Source organism: Anguilla rostrata, chromosome 2 (genome assembly GCF_018555375.3).
Source record: "Anguilla rostrata isolate EN2019 chromosome 2, ASM1855537v3, whole genome shotgun sequence".
Classification (NCBI taxonomy): Eukaryota; Metazoa; Chordata; class Actinopteri; order Anguilliformes; family Anguillidae; genus Anguilla; species Anguilla rostrata.
Window position 1 is genome coordinate 37133261 of NC_057934.1, and position 18766 is coordinate 37152026.

At 49.9% G+C, this 18766-nt stretch overlaps 1 protein-coding gene across 7 annotated transcripts in view; it reads left to right on the top strand.

Annotated features, from left to right (window-relative positions):
• The window catches only part of svild (supervillin d), a 68060-nt gene that overhangs the window by 31119 nt on the left and 18175 nt on the right, over positions 1–18766 (top strand). For 6 of the 7 annotated variants that reach the window (XM_064321943.1, XM_064321942.1, XM_064321944.1 and 3 more), the window contains 4 exons: positions 523–632; positions 7323–7494; positions 10343–10926; positions 11229–11364. In XM_064321943.1, the coding sequence (XP_064178013.1) occupies positions 523–632; positions 7323–7494; positions 10343–10926; positions 11229–11364 (1002 nt within the window). The remainder of the gene's footprint in view (positions 1–522; positions 633–7322; positions 7495–10342; positions 10927–11228; positions 11365–18766) is intronic. The other variant, XM_064321945.1, reaches the window with a different exon arrangement.

Sequence of the window (18766 nt, forward strand, 5' to 3'; positions counted from 1 at the left end):
TCTGGTTACAGTCCGCGGGGCCCACGGGAGGAGGGTCCCCTGTGCGCCTCCGTTCTGGAGGGCCGCTCGCTTTCCCGGGGCTGGTGATTTATTTAGGGCCTTTTGGAGCGTTGGTCCCCCGGCTCTTATCCCAGTCATTTCTGTTGCCACCCATGGTAACGGAGTTAGCTGGCCTCCTGCGGAGAGAGGAAAAAAAAATCTGACCCACAATGCCTTGCTCTCTCCCTCATCTGGGCCAAAGCAGATCCTCTGTTCCCTCCAGTGCCCTTTCAGGAGAGGAAACGGTGCTTTCCCAAACACTGGGTCCCTCTCCTCCTAGTTATTCACGGACGTAACCTTGATGCCCTCTAATGCCCTCTGGAGCAGTGGAAACATGCCTCTTCTAGTTGTCCGCACTGCCCGGTGCCAAACTGGTATGGGGCGGGTCGGGAGAAACAGAACTGGTGTGACTCGGGAGAATTACTGTGTTGTGGGAAAAAAAGGCTAAAAATACACCCCCTCTTTTGTTTCGTACGTCCCCAGGAGCCGGAGAAGACTTCCGCCGCTGCCTGCGAACCCCGGCCCCGGCGTTCCAGCGAGCACCGAGCTCCTGCGCAGCCCGACTCCGACGAGGAAATGGCGGCCGCTGCGAGGTTGGTGGGGCTCCAGGGGTCAGACGCCACATGGGCAGCGGCTCTGAGAAGAAAGGCCGAACTCAGGAAAACGTTTAAATGCGCCCACATACTTTCACTCATCCTGTATAGAACTGTTGGCTAGATTTTTGGGTATAGAAGACTTAAGAATTAGACCTCTGTTCTATTGGAATGTTCTCCCTGAACTAGCCAGCTAACTTGCTAGTAATCACATTACTTCCCAATAGAACAACGTCGCTAGCGTTAACTTGGCTTACATACAGCGAACAATTGAAATCATGATAATCTGGTTGAAAGTTGAAACCAAAAAAAGTAGCTGAACTAGTGGCTAGTTATGTAGTTAGCTGAACATAAAACAAATTTTGTTGAGGGTACAATGACGGAATCCGTATATTGTTTGCTTTGAGTCTGTCAGTTGGAAAGTTCAAGTCGTCAGCTGTAACAGTAAACACTGTTGTGTTGGTTGGTAAACATCTTGTGTTGGTTTTGTGAACTCTCTGTGACATCTGCCTTCAAAGTGTGTCCCAAATTCATTGCCTTTTGAGGTTCCTTTACCGTTGGGATGCCGCCTTCAGATGGAGCTGCCTTCTAAGGGTGCAGGCAGGGAGGCAGCTGCCTTCATATTGGGACGCAGCCACATTCACTGTTAGTGATTTCTTGCATATTGAGCGGTTCCATTCCTGCCTGGCTGTTAGCAGGGGGGCCAGTAGACTGCGGGAGTTTTAAATGGGGTGTGAGTTCTGCTGCTGGCGGAGGCTCCGGCTATCAGCTCATACTGCGGTGTGAGTCAGGGGAGCGGCTCGTCTGTCAGATAAGCATCTGACAGGCCGGTGGGCTGACTGCGTGGGCCGCCTAATCCCAGCAGGACTCCCCTCTGACCCGCCTGGCATCCGCTCACCCAGACCACCCCCAGGCCCCGCGGGCCTCGGATCACCCCCCTCCCCTCCCCCCTCCCCCCTCCCGTCCCGGGGGGCGATCAGGGGATTAACCGGCCGACTCGCCGGCTTTGATCAGCGCTCCGCTCCCTCTCCGGGCCGACGGACGCCTCCGACCGAGATTCCCGCTCGTCGGCCTGGCGAGGGAGCGGACGGACGTCTGTCGGTTTTCGGAGCGCGCGCATTTTTGAGCCCCGGCCCGCGGGACGCTCCCGGATTCTCCCGTTTTTGGCGTCAGTGGCCGCAGTAAATCACACAGGCCGCGCCGCAGATGCGCGCTGTAGCGGCCGCGCTGTGATGTGAGAACGCAGCCGCGCGCCGAGCCAAGCGGCGTAGACGGCTCCAGATAAGACCGAGCGCTAGCAGCCCCCGTATCCCCCCCCCCACCCCCCACCCCCGCCCAGCAGCTCTGCTCTCAGCACCGTGCTGTTCTGACGGCTGCGGAATTTCCCTTCCTTCTGGCTTCTCCACGCCGCGCGTTCTGGATCTAATTACGCCGGCGGCCAAACGTTAGCGCTTATTTTCCCTGCGCGTTGCAGATGGAACGGACAAACACAGCCGCTGGATCAGTCGCTGACAGTATCGGGGCGCACCACGGGGCCTTTGAGTGATGGAGCCTCAGCTGTCAGGCAGCCATGTTCATTCTCTCTCTCTCTCTCTCTCTGTCTCTCAGAGGATTGTGGGTAGGAAGCAGGTAGGGAGTGTGAGTGTGCTGTGTGGTTTGGAATAGTGGTGGAGTTTTGTTTTTTGTTTTTTCTTGTTTTAGTGTGTCTTTTTAGTGTTTGTAGGAACTGAAAAGTTTGTTTAGGAAGCCCCCTTTTCCCCCGATTTGAGCTGTTTCTAGCTCGTTTCGGGTGAAAATGGGGTTGCTTAGTAGGAGTCAGGGTTTTAAGTGTTTCCCAAACAATTCTGCGTCGGTAGAAGACTGTCTGCTTGCGATAGGAGAAAAGGTGGGCCATGGGAATATAAAAACCGCGTCCAGGATGAATAAAGCGGTTGTCGTATTTCTTACAACTGAGACCCTCGTACACCAAGTGGTTACAGAGGGTTTATCAATAAATGGTAGTTTTGTGGAGGCGTTGCCGTTGTCTTCGCCGGTAACGAAAGTGATCTTATCAAATGTTCCGCCATATGTTGAAGATCAAGTGCTTTTAAATGCCTTGTCAAGGTATGGTAAAGTTATGAGCGCAATTAAACCCATCCCGTTAGGATGTAAAAACGAAAAAGTCAAACACGTAATGTCTTTTAGGAGACAGGTGTTTCTGATTTTAAATAAACCTGGTTCCGCTATAGATGTCGCGTGGAATCTATCAATTGACGGGATAAATCACGTTGTGTTTGCTAGCACTGAGTCAATGAAGTGTTTTCAGTGCGGTTCCTATGGGCATGTAAGACGTGCGTGCCCGCAGAGGGAAGCAGCAGGTACTAGGGAGCAGGAAGCAAGGCAGGGAGGAGATGAGCGGGCCGGCCCTGAGCCTGAACCGGGCCCGTCCACTGCTGGGACAGGGGAACGGGCTGGGAATGATCCACAAGGAGCTGAGGCTCAACAGGGGACTGTGGGGAAGGGTGAAGGGGAAGCTAGCGGGACTGGCGACCCGGAACGAGGTGACGTATCAGGGCCAGGAGCGGAGGTTCCGCTGGAAACCCCGGTTTCCGAGGGGTGTGATGCTCCGCTGTTAAATGAACAGAGCATGTTTAGGGTGGAAAGCGGCGAGGCTGGTGGTGGGCCTGTTGGTGGACTCGATCAACGGAGATCGAGAGAAGATTGTATTCTTTAATAAATTGGAGGAAGTGGTGGCGGATTGTGACTCAACTAGAATGGTTATAGTGGGGGGAGATTTTAATTGTACAGAGAATTTTGCCATTGATAGGAATCATGGGGAGCCCCACTCACGCTCAGCAACCACATTGACTAGAGTTGTACAGGCTCAGGAATTGGTTGATATATGGAGAGCACAGCATCTAGTGGCACGCCAGTACACCTGGAGAAAAATTAATCAAAATCAGGTCTCAATGGCTAGGATCGACAGGTGGTACTGTACAAAATCTTTTAGTAATCAAATACTCAGAAGCTGGATAACTCCAGTTATGTTTTCAGACCATTTTTGTATTTCTTTATTTTTGGGGGGCACAAGTGGTGTTCCTGGGAAATCATACTGGCATTTTAACATAAAATTGCTAGATGATTGTAAGTTTTTGGAAAATTTTAATTTTTTTTTGGGAAGCATGGCAGTCAGAGAAACCACGTTATAAGAGTTTGAGGCAATGGTGGGAGTTAGGAAAGGTGCACATTAAATTGTTTTGTCAGGCATATACACAAAATAGCACTGGGGATTTGAAAAAACGGGTGGGTGAGCTGGAGAGAGAGATTTTGAGTATGGAGAGTGTTCTAAGCCTGGGGAATAATGCCCAGACAGTGGATGGTTTGAGAGAGAAGAGAGACATTTTGGGCAAAATTATGGAGGAGCAGGCTAAGGGAGCCATGGTTCGTGCCCGGATCATTCAATACAAGGACATGGATGGTCCTACAAAGTTTTTTTTTTTTTTTCAATTTGGAGAGGAAGTCATTGGGCAGCAGGAGAATGCTCTGTTTGAGGCTGGCTGACGGGAAGGAGGTGCATGACCAACGTGAGATGCTGGAGGCGGCTTTTAATTTCTATAGCCACCTGTTTACTCCGGAACTCAGTGGGCAGAGTGAGGCTGCCAGGCTTCACAGGGATCTCCCGGTGTTGCCCGAAGAGCAGGCTTCTCTCCTGGAAGCTCCATTGACATTGGAGGAGCTTACTCGGGCTGTAGGGCAGATGTCTCTGGGGGAAAAACTCCTGGACTGGATGGCTTGCCTGCGGAATTTTTTAAAAGATTGTGGTCGGTGATTGGGCCTGATTTTTTTGAGGTGGTGAGAGAGTCTGTAAGGGACCATGAGCTGCCTCAGAGTTGCAGGAGAGCAGTAATTACACTCTTGCCAAAGAAAGGGGACTTAAAAGACCTAAAGAACTGGCGTCCGGTAGCATTGTTATGCACCGATTATAAGATTTTATCCAGAGCCATTGCAAATAGGCTCAGTGAGAGTTTATCTTACATAGTACACAAGGATCAGTCCTACTCTGTACCGGGCAGGATGATCTGCGATAACATTTTTTTAATCAGAGATGTGTTGTCTCTATGTGAGGCTCTCAACATCAATCTGGGGGCACTCTCCATTGATCAAGAGAAAGCATTTGACCGAGTGCATCATGGGTACCTGTTCCAGACCTTGGCTGCTTTTGGCTTTGGACCTTCTTTTATGGATCTAATAAAGGTCATGTATAATAAAATAACAAGCCTGGTGAAGGTGAACAATGCTCTTAGCAATCCCATAACAATTTTGCGAGGAATTCGCCAGGGCTGTCCACTGTCAGGGATGCTTTATACCCTAGCAATCGAGCCCTTGCTGTGCGTGGTAAGACGAAAAATTACCGGCATGGTTTTCACTGCTGTTCAGCCTGCACACAGGGTACAGGTGTCCGCTTACGCTGATGACATCACAATGTTTATAAAAGACCAACAGGATGTGGATGCCATTGGTGAAAGTTTAGAGGTATTTCAAAAAGCCTCTAATGCAAAGGTGAACTGGGGGAAATGTGAAGCATTCCTGGCAGGGCGGTGGGAGGGTGTCACCCCCCTACTGCTACCCCAGCCCCTTCAGTGGGGCAGGGAAGGCTTGAAGGTTCTGGGTGTCTTCCTAGGGAGTAAGCAGAACATGCTGAAAAACTGGGAGGGGATGCTGGACAGGATCAAGGCACGGCTGACAAAGTGGAGATGGTTACTACCACAGATGTCATTCAGGGGGAGGGTGTTCGTGATCAACAACCTGGTGGCCTCCATGCTGTGGCATAGGCTTTCCTGCCTGGATCCTCCCCCAGGACTATTGAAAGAGTTTCAGTCAGTGTTGCTGTCCTTTTTTGGGGCGGGAACCACTGGCTGCGCCCAGCAATACTGTATTTGCCTGTGGAGGAGGGGGGCAGGGTCTGGTCGACGTCTGCAGCAGAGTGGCGGCTTTAGGCTACAGGCGGCCAAGAGACTGCTGTATACTGCTGAGCTGAGCTGGGGGCCAGGAGCCTTCTTTTTCCTGAGGAAGGTGGGGGGTTTGGGCTGTGATTGGCAGCTTTTCAGAATGGACATTTCCAGGCTCCGCACAGAGGGGCTCCCTGGTTTTTACTGCAGCATGCTCAAGGCTTGGGGGCTGCTGAAGGTAGAGGGGCGGGAGGAAGCAGTCACAATGGACTCGGTGCTCCAGGAGTGTCTGTTTTTTAATCCCCTCTTTCCTGAAGCGGCGTTACAGTCTGGACTGTCCCTCCACACCTTTGCTAGAGGTGGGGTAATAAGACTCATCCATCTTCTGGACATTCAGAACAGGCGCTGGAAAACTGCTGTGGAGTTGGCAAGGGATCTGGGTGTCCACTCTGTTAGGAGATGTGACAGGTTGATGGGCGGCCTGGCCAGTTGTATTCATCCTCACGTGCGGGAGGTGGTGGAGGAGGCACTGGCTAGAGGCGGATTGACTGGCTCAGAAGTTTTGTGTCCTGAACTTTGGATACAACCTTCAGTCCAGCCCACTCAAGGACCTTTCCTGGGGGGGAGGGCCTGGGGGGTGGTCTGTGTCCGGGAGGCGCCGAGGAAGCTGCTGTATCAGTGGTGTGTGAAAGTGACACACGCAGCTTCTCTCGCGTCTCTGCCTGCCTCGAAGTGGGCGGAAAGGTTCGCTGTTGCGGGCGAATTGAGTCCTGCATGGAGGACTCTGTACAAGCCTCCTTTGCAGAAGAGGTCAGGGGATCTGCAGTGGCGGATACTCCACAGGACAGTTTCCACAGGCCGTTTCCTGAACCGAGTTGATCCGGGTATCAGCCAGAATTGTATATTCTGTGGTCAGGAGGAGACTGTAGAACATTTATTTCTAGACTGTCCCAGACTGGTAACACTGTTTCAGTTTTTAAAGAATTTACTGCACTCACTGGGGGTTGAATTTGGGGAGTGTCTGTTTATCTACAGTATGACTTACTCAAAGACTATGAGGGGAAAAATACAGATAGTCAATTTTGTGTTGGGCCAGGCCAAATTGGCCATATGGGTGACCCGGAAGCACCAGCTAAGGGGAGCAGGCCCAACAGAGGTGTTAATGTGGTTGCGGTTTCTGCTCCGAGCAAGGATACGGCTGGAGTTTGAGTTTTATCTGCTGATGAATGATTTGCCTGTTTTTAAGGATAAGTGGTGTTTTCAGCAGGTCCTGTGTGCAGTAGTGGGCAATACACTAGAATTGAAGGTGTGAATAGGAGACATGGGGATAGTGGTGTTAGTTTTAAGTGTTTTCTGTGTGTGGGACTGGAGTTGGTTTTTTTTTTTTTATGTTTGGTGGGGGTTTTGTTTTTGGGGCTGAAAAATGATTAAGACTGTGTGATTAATAATAAACGGGGTTTTAAAAGTCAAAGTCTCTCTGTCTCTCTCTGTCTCTCTGTCTCTCTGTCTCTGTCTCTGTCTCTCTCTCTGTCTCTGTGTCTCTCTCTCTCTCTGTGTCTCTCTCTCTCTCTCTGTTTCTCTCTCTCTCTCTCTCTCTCTCTGTCTCTCTGTCTCTGTCTCTGTCTCTCTGTCTCTCTGTCTCTGTCTCTCTGTCTCTGTCTTTCTGTCTCTGTCTCTGTCTCTGTCTCTCTGTCTCTCTCTCTCTGTCTCTCTGTCTCTGTGTCTCTCTCTCTCTGTCGCTCCCTTTCCCCCGGATGTGCAGTTCCCCCAAGGCGGCGCAGTCGGACGAGGCCGGGGCAGAGCAGGAGGCGGGGGAGGGCGAGGTGCAGGCTGTAATGGAGGAGAGGCAGAAGGGAGGAAGCTGCAGCCCACAGCCTGTCACTACAGAGGAGGAGGACGAGGAGGAGAAGGAGGAGGAGGAGGAGGAGGAAATGGTGAGACCAGGAGCAGGGCAGGATGAGCTCCATAACACTTTCTCTCAGGAGCTGACCTCACCTTCCTCTGCTTGCATGTGAACACTGTGTCATGTGCATCCTGTGGGAATGTTTTTGTGTGGGGAAATTGTCATTTGTGTGTTTGTGTGAGATCATATGTGTGCTTGATGAAGCTGACCTTATGCTCCTTTGTGTGTCCGTGTGTGTGTGCATGCGTGCATGTGTGTGTACTCGCTTGTGCCTCTGCTTGTGCTTGTGCATGTTTGTGTGTGTGTGTGCGTGTGTGCACATTCATGCGTATAAATGCTGTATGAAACAGTGTAGCCTCAGCTGCTCCCTTCTGTCACTTTGACGGCCAGGCCACACATTAGCCGCGTTTCCACCGCAGGAACTATACCCCGGAACTAGGAACCTTTTGAGGAACTCAGTGCGTTTCCACCGCAGGAACTAGGGTCTAAATTTAGTTCTGGGGGCTTTGTTTTACCCCCCAAAACGTTCCTGCTCGTGGGGTAGTACTTTCCGAAAGTACAGGAACCTTTTGGGTGGAGCTTGCAGCGCTGAACATTTCTGATTGGTCAAGTACTCGTAGCATTTGTGTTGTATTTATTTTCCGCCATTACCCGCCATGTTTGAAAATATGCAGCGGCAAACCAATTTATTTTCATAATAACTTCAAATCAAACTTGTATGTTATGCGGCGCAGTAGCCTACTTTTGGTTATAGCCTGTCAACGTCTTGGAATTATAACGTGTGCTCTTCTGTTCTTTTCTTGCTTTAGTATTCGTTTTATAAAATGCTAAGCATTCGTGCTGGGACAGCATATTACGTAGGCTACCAAAACATTCAAACGGATTAATTCGGTTGCTGAATATTTTCTTCCGGATTTTCTTTGTTAGCCCGTTGTAATTGACTCAAAACGTTTGATACAGTTATGTGAGGTATGCGGTAGTTCTGCATAATTAACATTGGTGATACAGTACAAGCAAACTGGAAATCACCTTCCGCACTTTTTATCCGGGTAAAATAACAGGTTAATTCTAGTAATCTTCCCTTTAGCTTTTTCAGACTGCCGTAATTTTACTCAATTTTACTGCCATTTTTCAATTCCACGAAAAGACCAGGAAGACTATGGACTCATTTATGGTGCATGGTTCACATCTGGAGGGCACACTTCGCTGCTCGGCTAGCAGTAACTTCGAAGGAAAGCAAACGGTGGCTGTACCACTACTAATTTACATTTTCACGCAAGTCTGAGTTTTCGTTCTATTCTTGTCATTTTGCGATTAGCCTATATGGAATTGACGACGAGAAAGTAATAAAACAGCAAATTGTTTACAACGTGTGCATGTTTTCTGCTGTTAATGAATGTGTTTGAGAGGATATATGAAAATCAATAAATACAGAAGTAACCATATATAGTCATTGTTGGTAACCCGTTGTATATAAGTGGAATAAACCCCTCTGGGCTGTCCCGGTTATTAGAAAATAATGTAGGCTACTTCGGTGGTAGAAAGAAATCAGAAGAAATCATATGACAGATGGACCGACGACAACGTCAGTGGGCTAATTTGCCTAATCTTCGCGGTACTTTAGACCCCGGTGGAAACGCAGACAACCATTGGCTGAAGGAACCTTTTAGTTCCTGGTAAAGTAGTTCCTGGGACTGAAAGTTCCGGGTAATTTTGGTGGAAACGCGGCTATTCACAATCACAGCCCCCTGTAATCTCACTGCATCTCAAAACAGCGGAGGCGCATCCCCCCCCCCCTCCCCACATGCCCTACCCCTGCTGCAGACGGTGCGCTGTCCCCATTAGAGCGTGTTCCTGGTTGGCTGACTCTACCCAACCCCCCACCCCACTCTGGCAGCCAGCATGGCGGGGGTCACGACTGGAGTTCACCCTGTCTCTCATCCTCTACTGAATGGCAGCCGCAGATACACCCCTTATACGCACCAAGGCTTCTGTTTTGTGATCTGTTATTTTTATTGAGGCATCTGCAAAAAAGATAAGACTTTTTACTGCCTTTAGTGGTGACATCCACCCCCCCTCCCCATTCCACCCCACCCTAGACAGATCACATTACATAGTAAAACATATTACAGTTGCATATCAGGAATTCAGATCATTCTAGTCAGATGCAGCTGATTTGCAGGCCTGTGGTTTCCTGTCTTTAGCCCCATGAATCTGGACAGTAGACATCTTTACGCAGATAACTTCAAGGAAGGAGAGAATCCAGTGGCAGTCAGAGTGTTCAGGGAGTGTCTCCTATTGTACATCAAGAACCCCAGATAGTTGCCCAACATTTATACTCTTTTACATGCACATTTTATTGGAAACAATCTTTTTTTTTTGTTTTCTGAATGAAGCAATTATATGAGCATACACACCAAGTAGGTGACATGCATGGCTGATATAAATTAATCATTCAAAAACGCATGTGAGTTTGCAGCATGTGACAGATTAAGTGTAAATACTGAACACAGAAACCCTGGGGCCATATTTTGTGACACATAAATAGTCTAGTGTCTATTGATGTCACAGAAATACTTTATAATCCCCTGCAGATCCCTGTGTTCCCCATAGATACATGCTCTCTTATTGCCAGTCATTCCATTGAGTTTTGTCATGGTGGTTTTAGAGGAAGAACACTGTAATGCTGGTGGCAAGTACAGGTCGAGCCAAATGCAGGGAACTGGGTGGAGTCGCTGTGCTAGAGTCTAAATTGGCAGGAAAATGAACTGCTAAGAAAGTAAGCAGCGAAGTTAAACTTGTGTTAAAGTTAAACTTTGTTGTGATGTCATAATTGAATGGACATTATCGTCATCCTTTCCTTACTCTTCTCCCTTTAGGTCCAAAGTGGCCTTACCCCAATGTCCCCTCTGCAGTGGGGTGACCCCTTCTCTATGTCTGACTGCCTGCAGGCCGAGGTGGACGAGGGCCACCCGGAGCCCCGGGCCCCCAGGGCCGCCGTGCAGAGGCAGGACTCTGAGCCGCGCGAGATCAGGGGCATCCTGAAGAAGAGCCGCTCCACCAGCGTGGAGACAGACCCGGGCGAGGTCCCTGAGCACCACTCGCCCACAGACGAGCAGGCTGGCAACGGCCACCGGGGGACGCTGCTGACTGAGACTCACGATCAGGAGGAGGAGGAGGATGAGGAGGAGGTGCAGGAGGAAGAAGTGGAGGAGGAGGAGGTGGACAGCGACGAGGATGCCCCTGGGGCACGTGGGGAGACCCCAGAGGGGTCGGAGGGCGAGGGGAGCACCCATTCCTCTTCTCTGTGGAGTCCGAGGGGTAGGAACAGCTCCTCCAGCTCCAGAGAAGAATTCTCCGGGAAGCTGTCATCCGAGGACCTGCCCCAGACCTTCTCTCTGTCTGAAGAGGGAGAGGACCTTGACAGTCTCGATGGCAGCATGAGCTCCTCCCTGAAAGAGAGGTATGGCCTGCCATTTATCCCTCAGTGATTACATTTTTATAATTCCCGATAATGTTTATTTCTGATACTTTCTAGATTAGTCAAGACCCATATTCCTGGTAGTACTTTTTGACCATGTCCATTGTTGCAGTGCCTTTGTTTTCTGAACATCCAACCCTTTGATGCATTTGATCTTAGAAGTTGAGCTTTCTGCTTGAGACGGTTGTAGGATCATTATGTATTATTGGGGCGGGGACTGGCCGTGCGTGGGCGGATCTGGGTGTTTGCTCCTCCCTCTTAGCCCCGCCCTCTCTCCCCGGCAGGCTGGCGGAAATGCTGGTCACTGATGAAGACTGGAGGAGCAAACTGAAGAAGACCAAGCCCAGCGAGGTGATCCACTCGTCATTGGCTGATCGCTGCAACCTGCTACAGGACGCTGAGAATTCCTGGAGGAAGAAGGTACTGTCGGCCCCTGCTGAAGCCATAGGGCCCCCACAGTTACACAGGACAAGATGTACTTTCACACAGTCACAAGCGGTCAGTCATGTCTCAGTGCTGTGCCGTTCACAGAAGGGGACTACACAAATGGGGGAGGGTTCAGAGGGAGTAGTGGGGTGCCACTGTATGGAAGGACAAGTCTATGGATGGTAGTAGCAATGGTGGTACTACCTGAAAGGGTGCTCGGTTGCCAGGAAGGGGGATTTTGGACCCAGTAGTGTCGTGTCTCTGGGTTTAACTTCTCTCCACTGCCGCTCACTGGTGTGCTCATAAAAATACAAAAGATACTGTTTCCTGAATCTCTCCTGACCGGGCTAGGGCTGTCACTGCCCTTCACTGTCCAGGCCAGTGTGCCTCTCTGTCTCCGTTTTGCATTGGCTTCATGGGAAGGTGAGTGTGAAGGGATAGAATGCTTTCTACATGGAGAGAAGAGGTTACAAGTCTGCTTTCTGAGATACTATACAGTGATGCAATACCACAAATGCGCAATTGGTTGTTAATGTCGCAATACTGATCGTTATGTCGGAATGTGTTTAGGGAAGTATTAATTTCTCTGTGCTGACTGACTCAAAAGGACAGGGCTTTTGACTGAAACATCATATGTCTGAAATAATTCCATCACTAGTCTTTTCTAGGCCTGTGATGTAAATACATAAAAATGAACAGACAGAAGCCTTATTGCATTGTCTGTGGAGCAGATCTCCCCCTTAACGAAAAACCTCCAAGATCCAATTTGTGACCCTAATCCAAGCTAATTTTGAGTGAATCAGTCACTGTTGGTGAAAATTGAGTCAGTGACCCAAAGAGGGTGGATCAATAGCCTGATTTTTGATTGGTTGGACAGTGGACGTGTTATGCAGATGCACACTGGGGGAGGGGACTCAAAGCTGTGGGCGCTGGTCACAGTTGATGGGACATAGAGCAAAGTACAACTAGAGCTGTTCTTCCCCTGCCTTAGAGGAGAAACCACGCCCTCCTGTTGTGACAGCATCGTAGTTTTCTTTCACTCTCCTCCCCCAAGTTGGACCTGCAGCTACACCGCCCTCTGCCTCACCAACCCTTTTCACTTGAACCATGTTTGAGGGTCTAGTCATTGTGACTGCAATAAAAACACACATACTTCACAATTCTTTCACACATCTTGTATTACTGCACGTGTCCGTTCCTTGCGATTGTTTTCTCTGAGGGCTTAGTCTTTGCACTGTGGGTAATGTTGTCCTTCAGTTTCCCTGAGAAACGTTCCCTGTTTGATAGGTATCTGTTCTGGGTTTGGAGTACCAACGGAAAACAAGGGGTTGAGTCATGCGCAAATGGGAGAGCAGTCTCTTCCCCTCCCCCCAGACCCTTAGCCCACTTGGCCGACCATTGCAAGCCCAACCTGCCTCCCCTGGGAACGCGTGTTTTTCCAGGGGAGCCCGAAAAGAAGAATATGGCCTCGGCGCAGGGGAGGGGAATTCTGGGATATGCACTCTGGGTTGAGGGGGGTCCCTCTGAATACAATCCGAAGCGAGGGGGAAACAGGCACCCTTCTTACGGTCACATGGAGCTGAGCGGGAGCAGATGTGTTCTCTCTTTCTTCTCATGAGAAAAGCGGGCCTGTGTGTGTGTGTGTGTGTGTGTGTGTTTTCTTTTCTTTTTTGAGGGGGGAGGCAGGGGGTGGGTTGGTTGCTTGTTGCGGTAACCTTCTCTTTCTGCAGATGTTTGCTGTTAGTGGCTGTTTTATTGTATGATTTCAGTTTGAAATTTAATTTTGATGTAAGAGACCATTGAGATCATTTGCTTTACATGTGTAAGACATTTAAGCATCCTCAATTATCTTAAATCTTCTGGACTTTATTTTGGGGGCAGGGCCACCAAGAGTTTGATTTGATATTCTCACTTCACCATGTTAAGTTCAGCAGTTGTTCATATCAAATTATGTCATTTGGCAGCACAGTTGAGAAGACTATTATACATTTGTTTTCGAATGAACTGGTTGCCTGGATTAAAAAGAAGTTACCCTTTATCTCATCCTGAAATTTAAGGAATGTACTATAGTTTGGAACTAGAGATTGTGAAATTAAATAAGAGCTGGGAATTATAGAAATAACGAAGGGTAATGGAATTAAGTAATAATCCACTGATTCGTAATACAGTCAGAATTAGTACAGTGAGAATTTACCCATAGCTACTTGTAAATATGTTATCTGTTTGCTCTTGGCCTCCCCGAAATGTGTAACCACAAGATATTTAAAGCATGATGTTACACATGGATTAGATTATTCAGATTTCTGGTTCCATACGCTTTATTTAATTCAGTCAGTCGAATAAGAACTCGAAACACTCCCCATCCAACATTTATATTCTTACAGGGAAAACAAATTAATTCTGTTCTCCAGTCTTTGGACAAACCTGTCACGTCAGTTCCCCTCAGTTGACACTGATCAAATTGGAATTGTTTAACAAAATTTGTTGTATCTTGGCTTGCCTGGGGGAGAGGGGTCTACCAGATGGAGCAGACTTGCAGAAAAATTGGAGAATGAGCTATAACTACTGAATCCAAAAGAGTTGGTCCATTTCTTTGAAAAGGCCTGTAGATCTACTCATAATTTGATAAGTAAACAGTTCCAAGTAATGATGACCCTCATGATTATGCTCCGAAGTATATATAGATACGGAAGGCAGCGCTTTTGGGACAAAACAAGACTACAGTGACCCTTCTGCATTGGGATTTGTCTCCTGATGTGTTGATGTTAGCCTTTTCAAAAGTAATTACATCAACATTGTGTTATTAATGGCAGCAAGCAATGCATTAGAATTCAATGGAAAAATCTATTCCAAAAATCATCTGGAAGGGAGTCAGTGATGTGTGCAGTTGGATCACATTTAACAGAAAAGCGAGTAGCGGGTCTAGGGGTGGCTCGTTCAGTTAAGGCACTACGCTGTGGTCTATGGATGAGCCCCACGGATCGAATCCGGACAGTGTCAGTGGCAACTGTGACCGGTAGCTGATAGGTCAACACGCAACTGGTGACTGAATCGTCCAGTGTAGGGAGGGTTCAATCGCTGCGTGCTCCATCGCTCTCTGGCAACCGCCACCGGTCAATCGGGCGCCCCTGGACTGCACGCCAAAGCCGCGTGTGAAAAGTCTTCCTCCAACTCGGCTCTGTGCGAGCTTGGCCGTGGGCTGCGGTGTGAGAAGAAGCAGGACAGTGACACCTGCTTCTGGAAGAGAACCACGGATGTCTATATGCTTTCGAATCGGCGGTGGATATCGCGCATATACACACCTACTAATAGTCAGCTGGATATTCCGAATTAGAGTGTGAATTGGTCAAGTTCAGCCCCATGGTGGGTGCCAAAATTTAAAAGGAAGAAAGTAAAAAGCCATTTGTCGAGACTTCCATGGCTCTCTTGAGATTTTGAGGTTAAATGCTGGTGACAGCCGGTCCCAAGGGTAGGACTGCTGGTGCACCGCACGTGTCTTTCCTTCTCAATTCCCCCCCTCTCCTTTCCTTTTTCATTTCTTATCTTGTATTTTCTTAAAAATATATATTTCTTTATTATTCTGCAGAGATAAGCACTCCTTCTTCAGTCCGTTATGTAGGGTAACGGGTAGGAGAGGCTGCTGAGAGGGCATTTCCGTAGGCATGAATGATGATTCTTAAAAACATAAATCTGCAAACATTCAGGTTTCAGTTTTTAATATGAAGCACATGTCGTCTGAGTAGAGATGACAGCTTAATTAAAAACATGAAGATCGACGACCTGCTCCCTTTCACGTTTTAGCTCCTAAACGAACAGGCAGCTCTATCTGGGAGGCGCACTGTGCTAAATTGGCCGTTCCCCTGTCCTCCCGTTCTGGAGAGCGCGACCGCCTCACGATGCCTTTGTATGGGCGTCTCAGCCCGATACGCCGACCCGCCGGGACCCAGTACAGTGCCTTCTGCGAAACGGCAACAAATCACCGCGCGATGCGGAAGAGCCAAGATGTCTGAAACTAATCTGCCTCCGCTCCCTCCGTTGTCGTAAATTATGAGTCACTCTTCGCTTTCCGCCGGCCTCCCTTCAGACCCAGTTTAGGCCTGAAGGAGCCTCTGACGTCTGTCCAGCCCGTCTAAGTTTCGCGGAGTGCGAGACGCCTTTGGAGAGGTAGCGGTACGGTAATAATGACCTCAGGAGTTATTCCTCCGTCTTCTCTAGGGCCGAGTTCGTGGTGGGTTGTGTGTTTGTAGTTCCAGTTGTGGGTTCATGACTGCCCTAATGGTGTAATTATGTACTCTTGAGATGACATGGTTGGAGAGAAAGGACGTTTGCAGGGTAGGGGCGGGGGAGGGTGTTTTCCCTAGTGTGCCTGTGTCTGTAACCTTTTGGGGGACCTTCTTTCCTTTCTCCTCTCTTTTTCCAGGTTGTTGTTTGTCTATTTTCCCCCTTCTTCCTGCATATACTGTTCCTCACTCGTCGGTCTTCCTGCCCCCCCTGGCCTCTCCCTCTGTGGGTTGTGCTTGAAATTTCCCATGATGCCCCTGTACACACCTTGTGCTGGGTAAGCCAGTGGACTGCATGGCAAGCTTATCATGCTGTTACTGCACACACTGTCAAAACGAACCAGTATAAAGTTACTGAATACACATGCTGAAAAACAATACTGTTTCTTCCTGCCATTGTGAATGTTGCTATTTTTACCAATTTGTCCACTGTTTTGTTGGGATTTTTTTTTAACCTTATTTAGCCTCACTACATTTCTACATCTCTCATCTACCACATCTGTTTTTTTTGTTGTTGAGATTTTGGATCCCTGTGGATAAAATGCCTTTCTGTTACTTTCTGTCACCCCTCCCGTCTATTCTCTATAAATTCTCCCACCCCTTTCCTCTTAAAGCACTCCCAGTGCGGTGTTCCTGACCCGAACATATAAACTAGCCAGTGCTCGTCAGTCGGCTACGCAGCTGTTGCATTGCAGGTGTGTGCTGGGTGCACAGCATGACGCACATCCCACCCTTGCCCCCTCACGTCTACCCCTCTCTGACCTCCTTCTCTGCCCCCCCCCCTCCTTCCCCCCTTCCTCCTTGCCACCCTGTGTCTGCTCCAGGAGCCTGTCTTCTCCTCCGTCTTTCTGTCGTCTAGCCACGCGAGCCGGTGTGCGGTTTGTCGCAGTTATATTCGGTGAGTTTGCTCGCGTCCCTGTGTGTGCTTTTCTGGCAAACCGACAAAACAGCGCGCGTGTATACGATACCGATTTTGTGTTGAATTTTGATGTCTTACGTCTTTGGTGTCTGTACGATTTAATGTCAGAGGAAACCCCAGCGTGTCACCCAGCACGGTCGGTTCCTGCAGTCCTGGTCTCAGTCCTCGCCTCAGAAAGGCTCTCCTGAAGTATGCGGTGTCATCCTGTCCCTTTAATTCTCTAGACTACAACATCCTGCGCGGGTTCAAGGCTGCGAACTCTCTCCTCTAGTGTCTCTCGACTGAGCTATTTCCTGTCGCTGACGGGCCCCAGTTCTGGATCACAATAGCGCCAGTGTGTTGCAGCTGAGTTTATCTTCTCCCCCCTCCTGTCGCCCCGCCCCTCTCCCGAGGCTGCGATTGAAACCGCCGCCAGAGGCCCCGGCGACGCCGATCATTATGCGCTCTCGAGAGAAACGCCGCAGGCAGGCAGCGCGCGGAATTTACGAGCGTTCTGCTTTTCCTGCGCGGCGCTAGCACCTGCGACGGCCTCGTATTCCAGATGCTGCGGGGCGCCTGGCTGGCCGCGCGCCAGCTCCCCGCCGCCCTCGCCCTCCCGGGCGACAGCGGGAATGTCACCCACCCCCCCTATCGCCCGTTCCCTGCGGGTCCTGGCCTGCCCTTCGCTACCGGTGTTTCATTTAATCAACCGGCAAGCTAACAATAGCGAGCGCCGCGGCGCGTTTTGTTGCTTTTGTGCGGCTGCCTGTGAACCGCTGCGCCTGCCTCGGAGAGATCTGCGACAGTTCGTTTGTTTGCTTTTTCCGTGACGTTATGTGCTTTTCTCTGGTTTTGTGTTAAAGAGAGATATGTGAGGTTTTAAAAATGTGTAATGGCGGTATATTGTCTGGATACTGTGGGGTTCTTTTTGGGCTTCATTCAGAAACAAATGTGCCCGGCTCGACTGAAGATAAGGAACTCCGGAGACAGGATCTCTTTTTGTGTGCTTTTCTTTTTTCTATTTATCAGTGAAAAAGAGGTGTTTCCCCTCTGGGCAAAAGAGATGGTTGAATTGCTTTGTCTGGCTCTTGCCTCCTGAAAACCACAGAGGCCCCTGCGGCAAGTTTACAAGTGGAAAAGGGCTCACCGTGAAAGAATGACGCGGCGACGTGCCTGTCTGTTTGCAAGAAGAAAAAAAAAACTAGTCGGAAATGTCTTTGTGATGCACGGTCTATAGTGTATCATCCTTAATTACTCCAAAATGTCCCCCTAGTATTCGGGCTGGCGGCCGTCCAACGCACACGCTCGGTAGCTGGCTTTAACGGCGCGCTTTGGCGGTAAGAGGAGGAGCCCAGTAAAACCGGAGAGCGTCGTGAACTTGACGGGTTTCACGATCGCACGGGGGGGGGCTTTTTTTTTACTGACGCTCCGATGACGGCCAAGCCCATAAACAAGCGGGAACGTTCCACACGCGCTCACTTAGCGGCGGATAAACACCCACGGGGTGCTGTTTTTCTGGCTGAAGCGCTCCTTTCTCCCGGAATCCGCAGAGTTGGGGCCTGTGGAACTAGGCACCCTTGTGCTGCCGAGCAACAAAAAAAAAAAAAAAAGAGTATTATGTCAGCGGGTGGAGCTGTTAAGGGTCGAGGGCAGGGGTCAGGGCACTGAAAGGAGGGGAGTGAGGGTGAGAGTGGCTGGGTAGAGGGGGGGTTGTGGGAGGAGAGGGGGGGGGGTCTGAGAAGGCGGAGAGGCGAAAGGCACACAGAGCTGTTGCCGCCGCTCGACCGGCGACGTGGGCGACCGCGCCGGGCGGTGGGGGGGTTAATCCTGCCGCGTCTCGGCTGCGTACGACGTCGTACCCCTCTGCCGAAGTGTAGCCCCGCGACCGTACCGCCGTCGCCTCGCGGACCGCTGTTTCCTCGCGTTTTTCCCGTTGTTTCGATGAGCGGCGGTACGCGGCTGGGTGACGAACACCAGGCTTCCCCTCTGTCATCTCTGGCATGAGGATGTGAGATAATGACCTTGTGCGGATGCGGGGACATGCCCTGCGTGGGCTACACTGCATGCAAAACAAAGGCCGTCCACCCGTCATCCAGGGCTACGCGGTGAACGCGCTAATCAAAACAGCGGTCAGCCGTGATGCGACACCAAAGAATGTCTGTGTTCGGTGTTTCCTGCTTCCTGTCCCCTGCCCCGCCCCACTTCCCCTCTTTCTGAT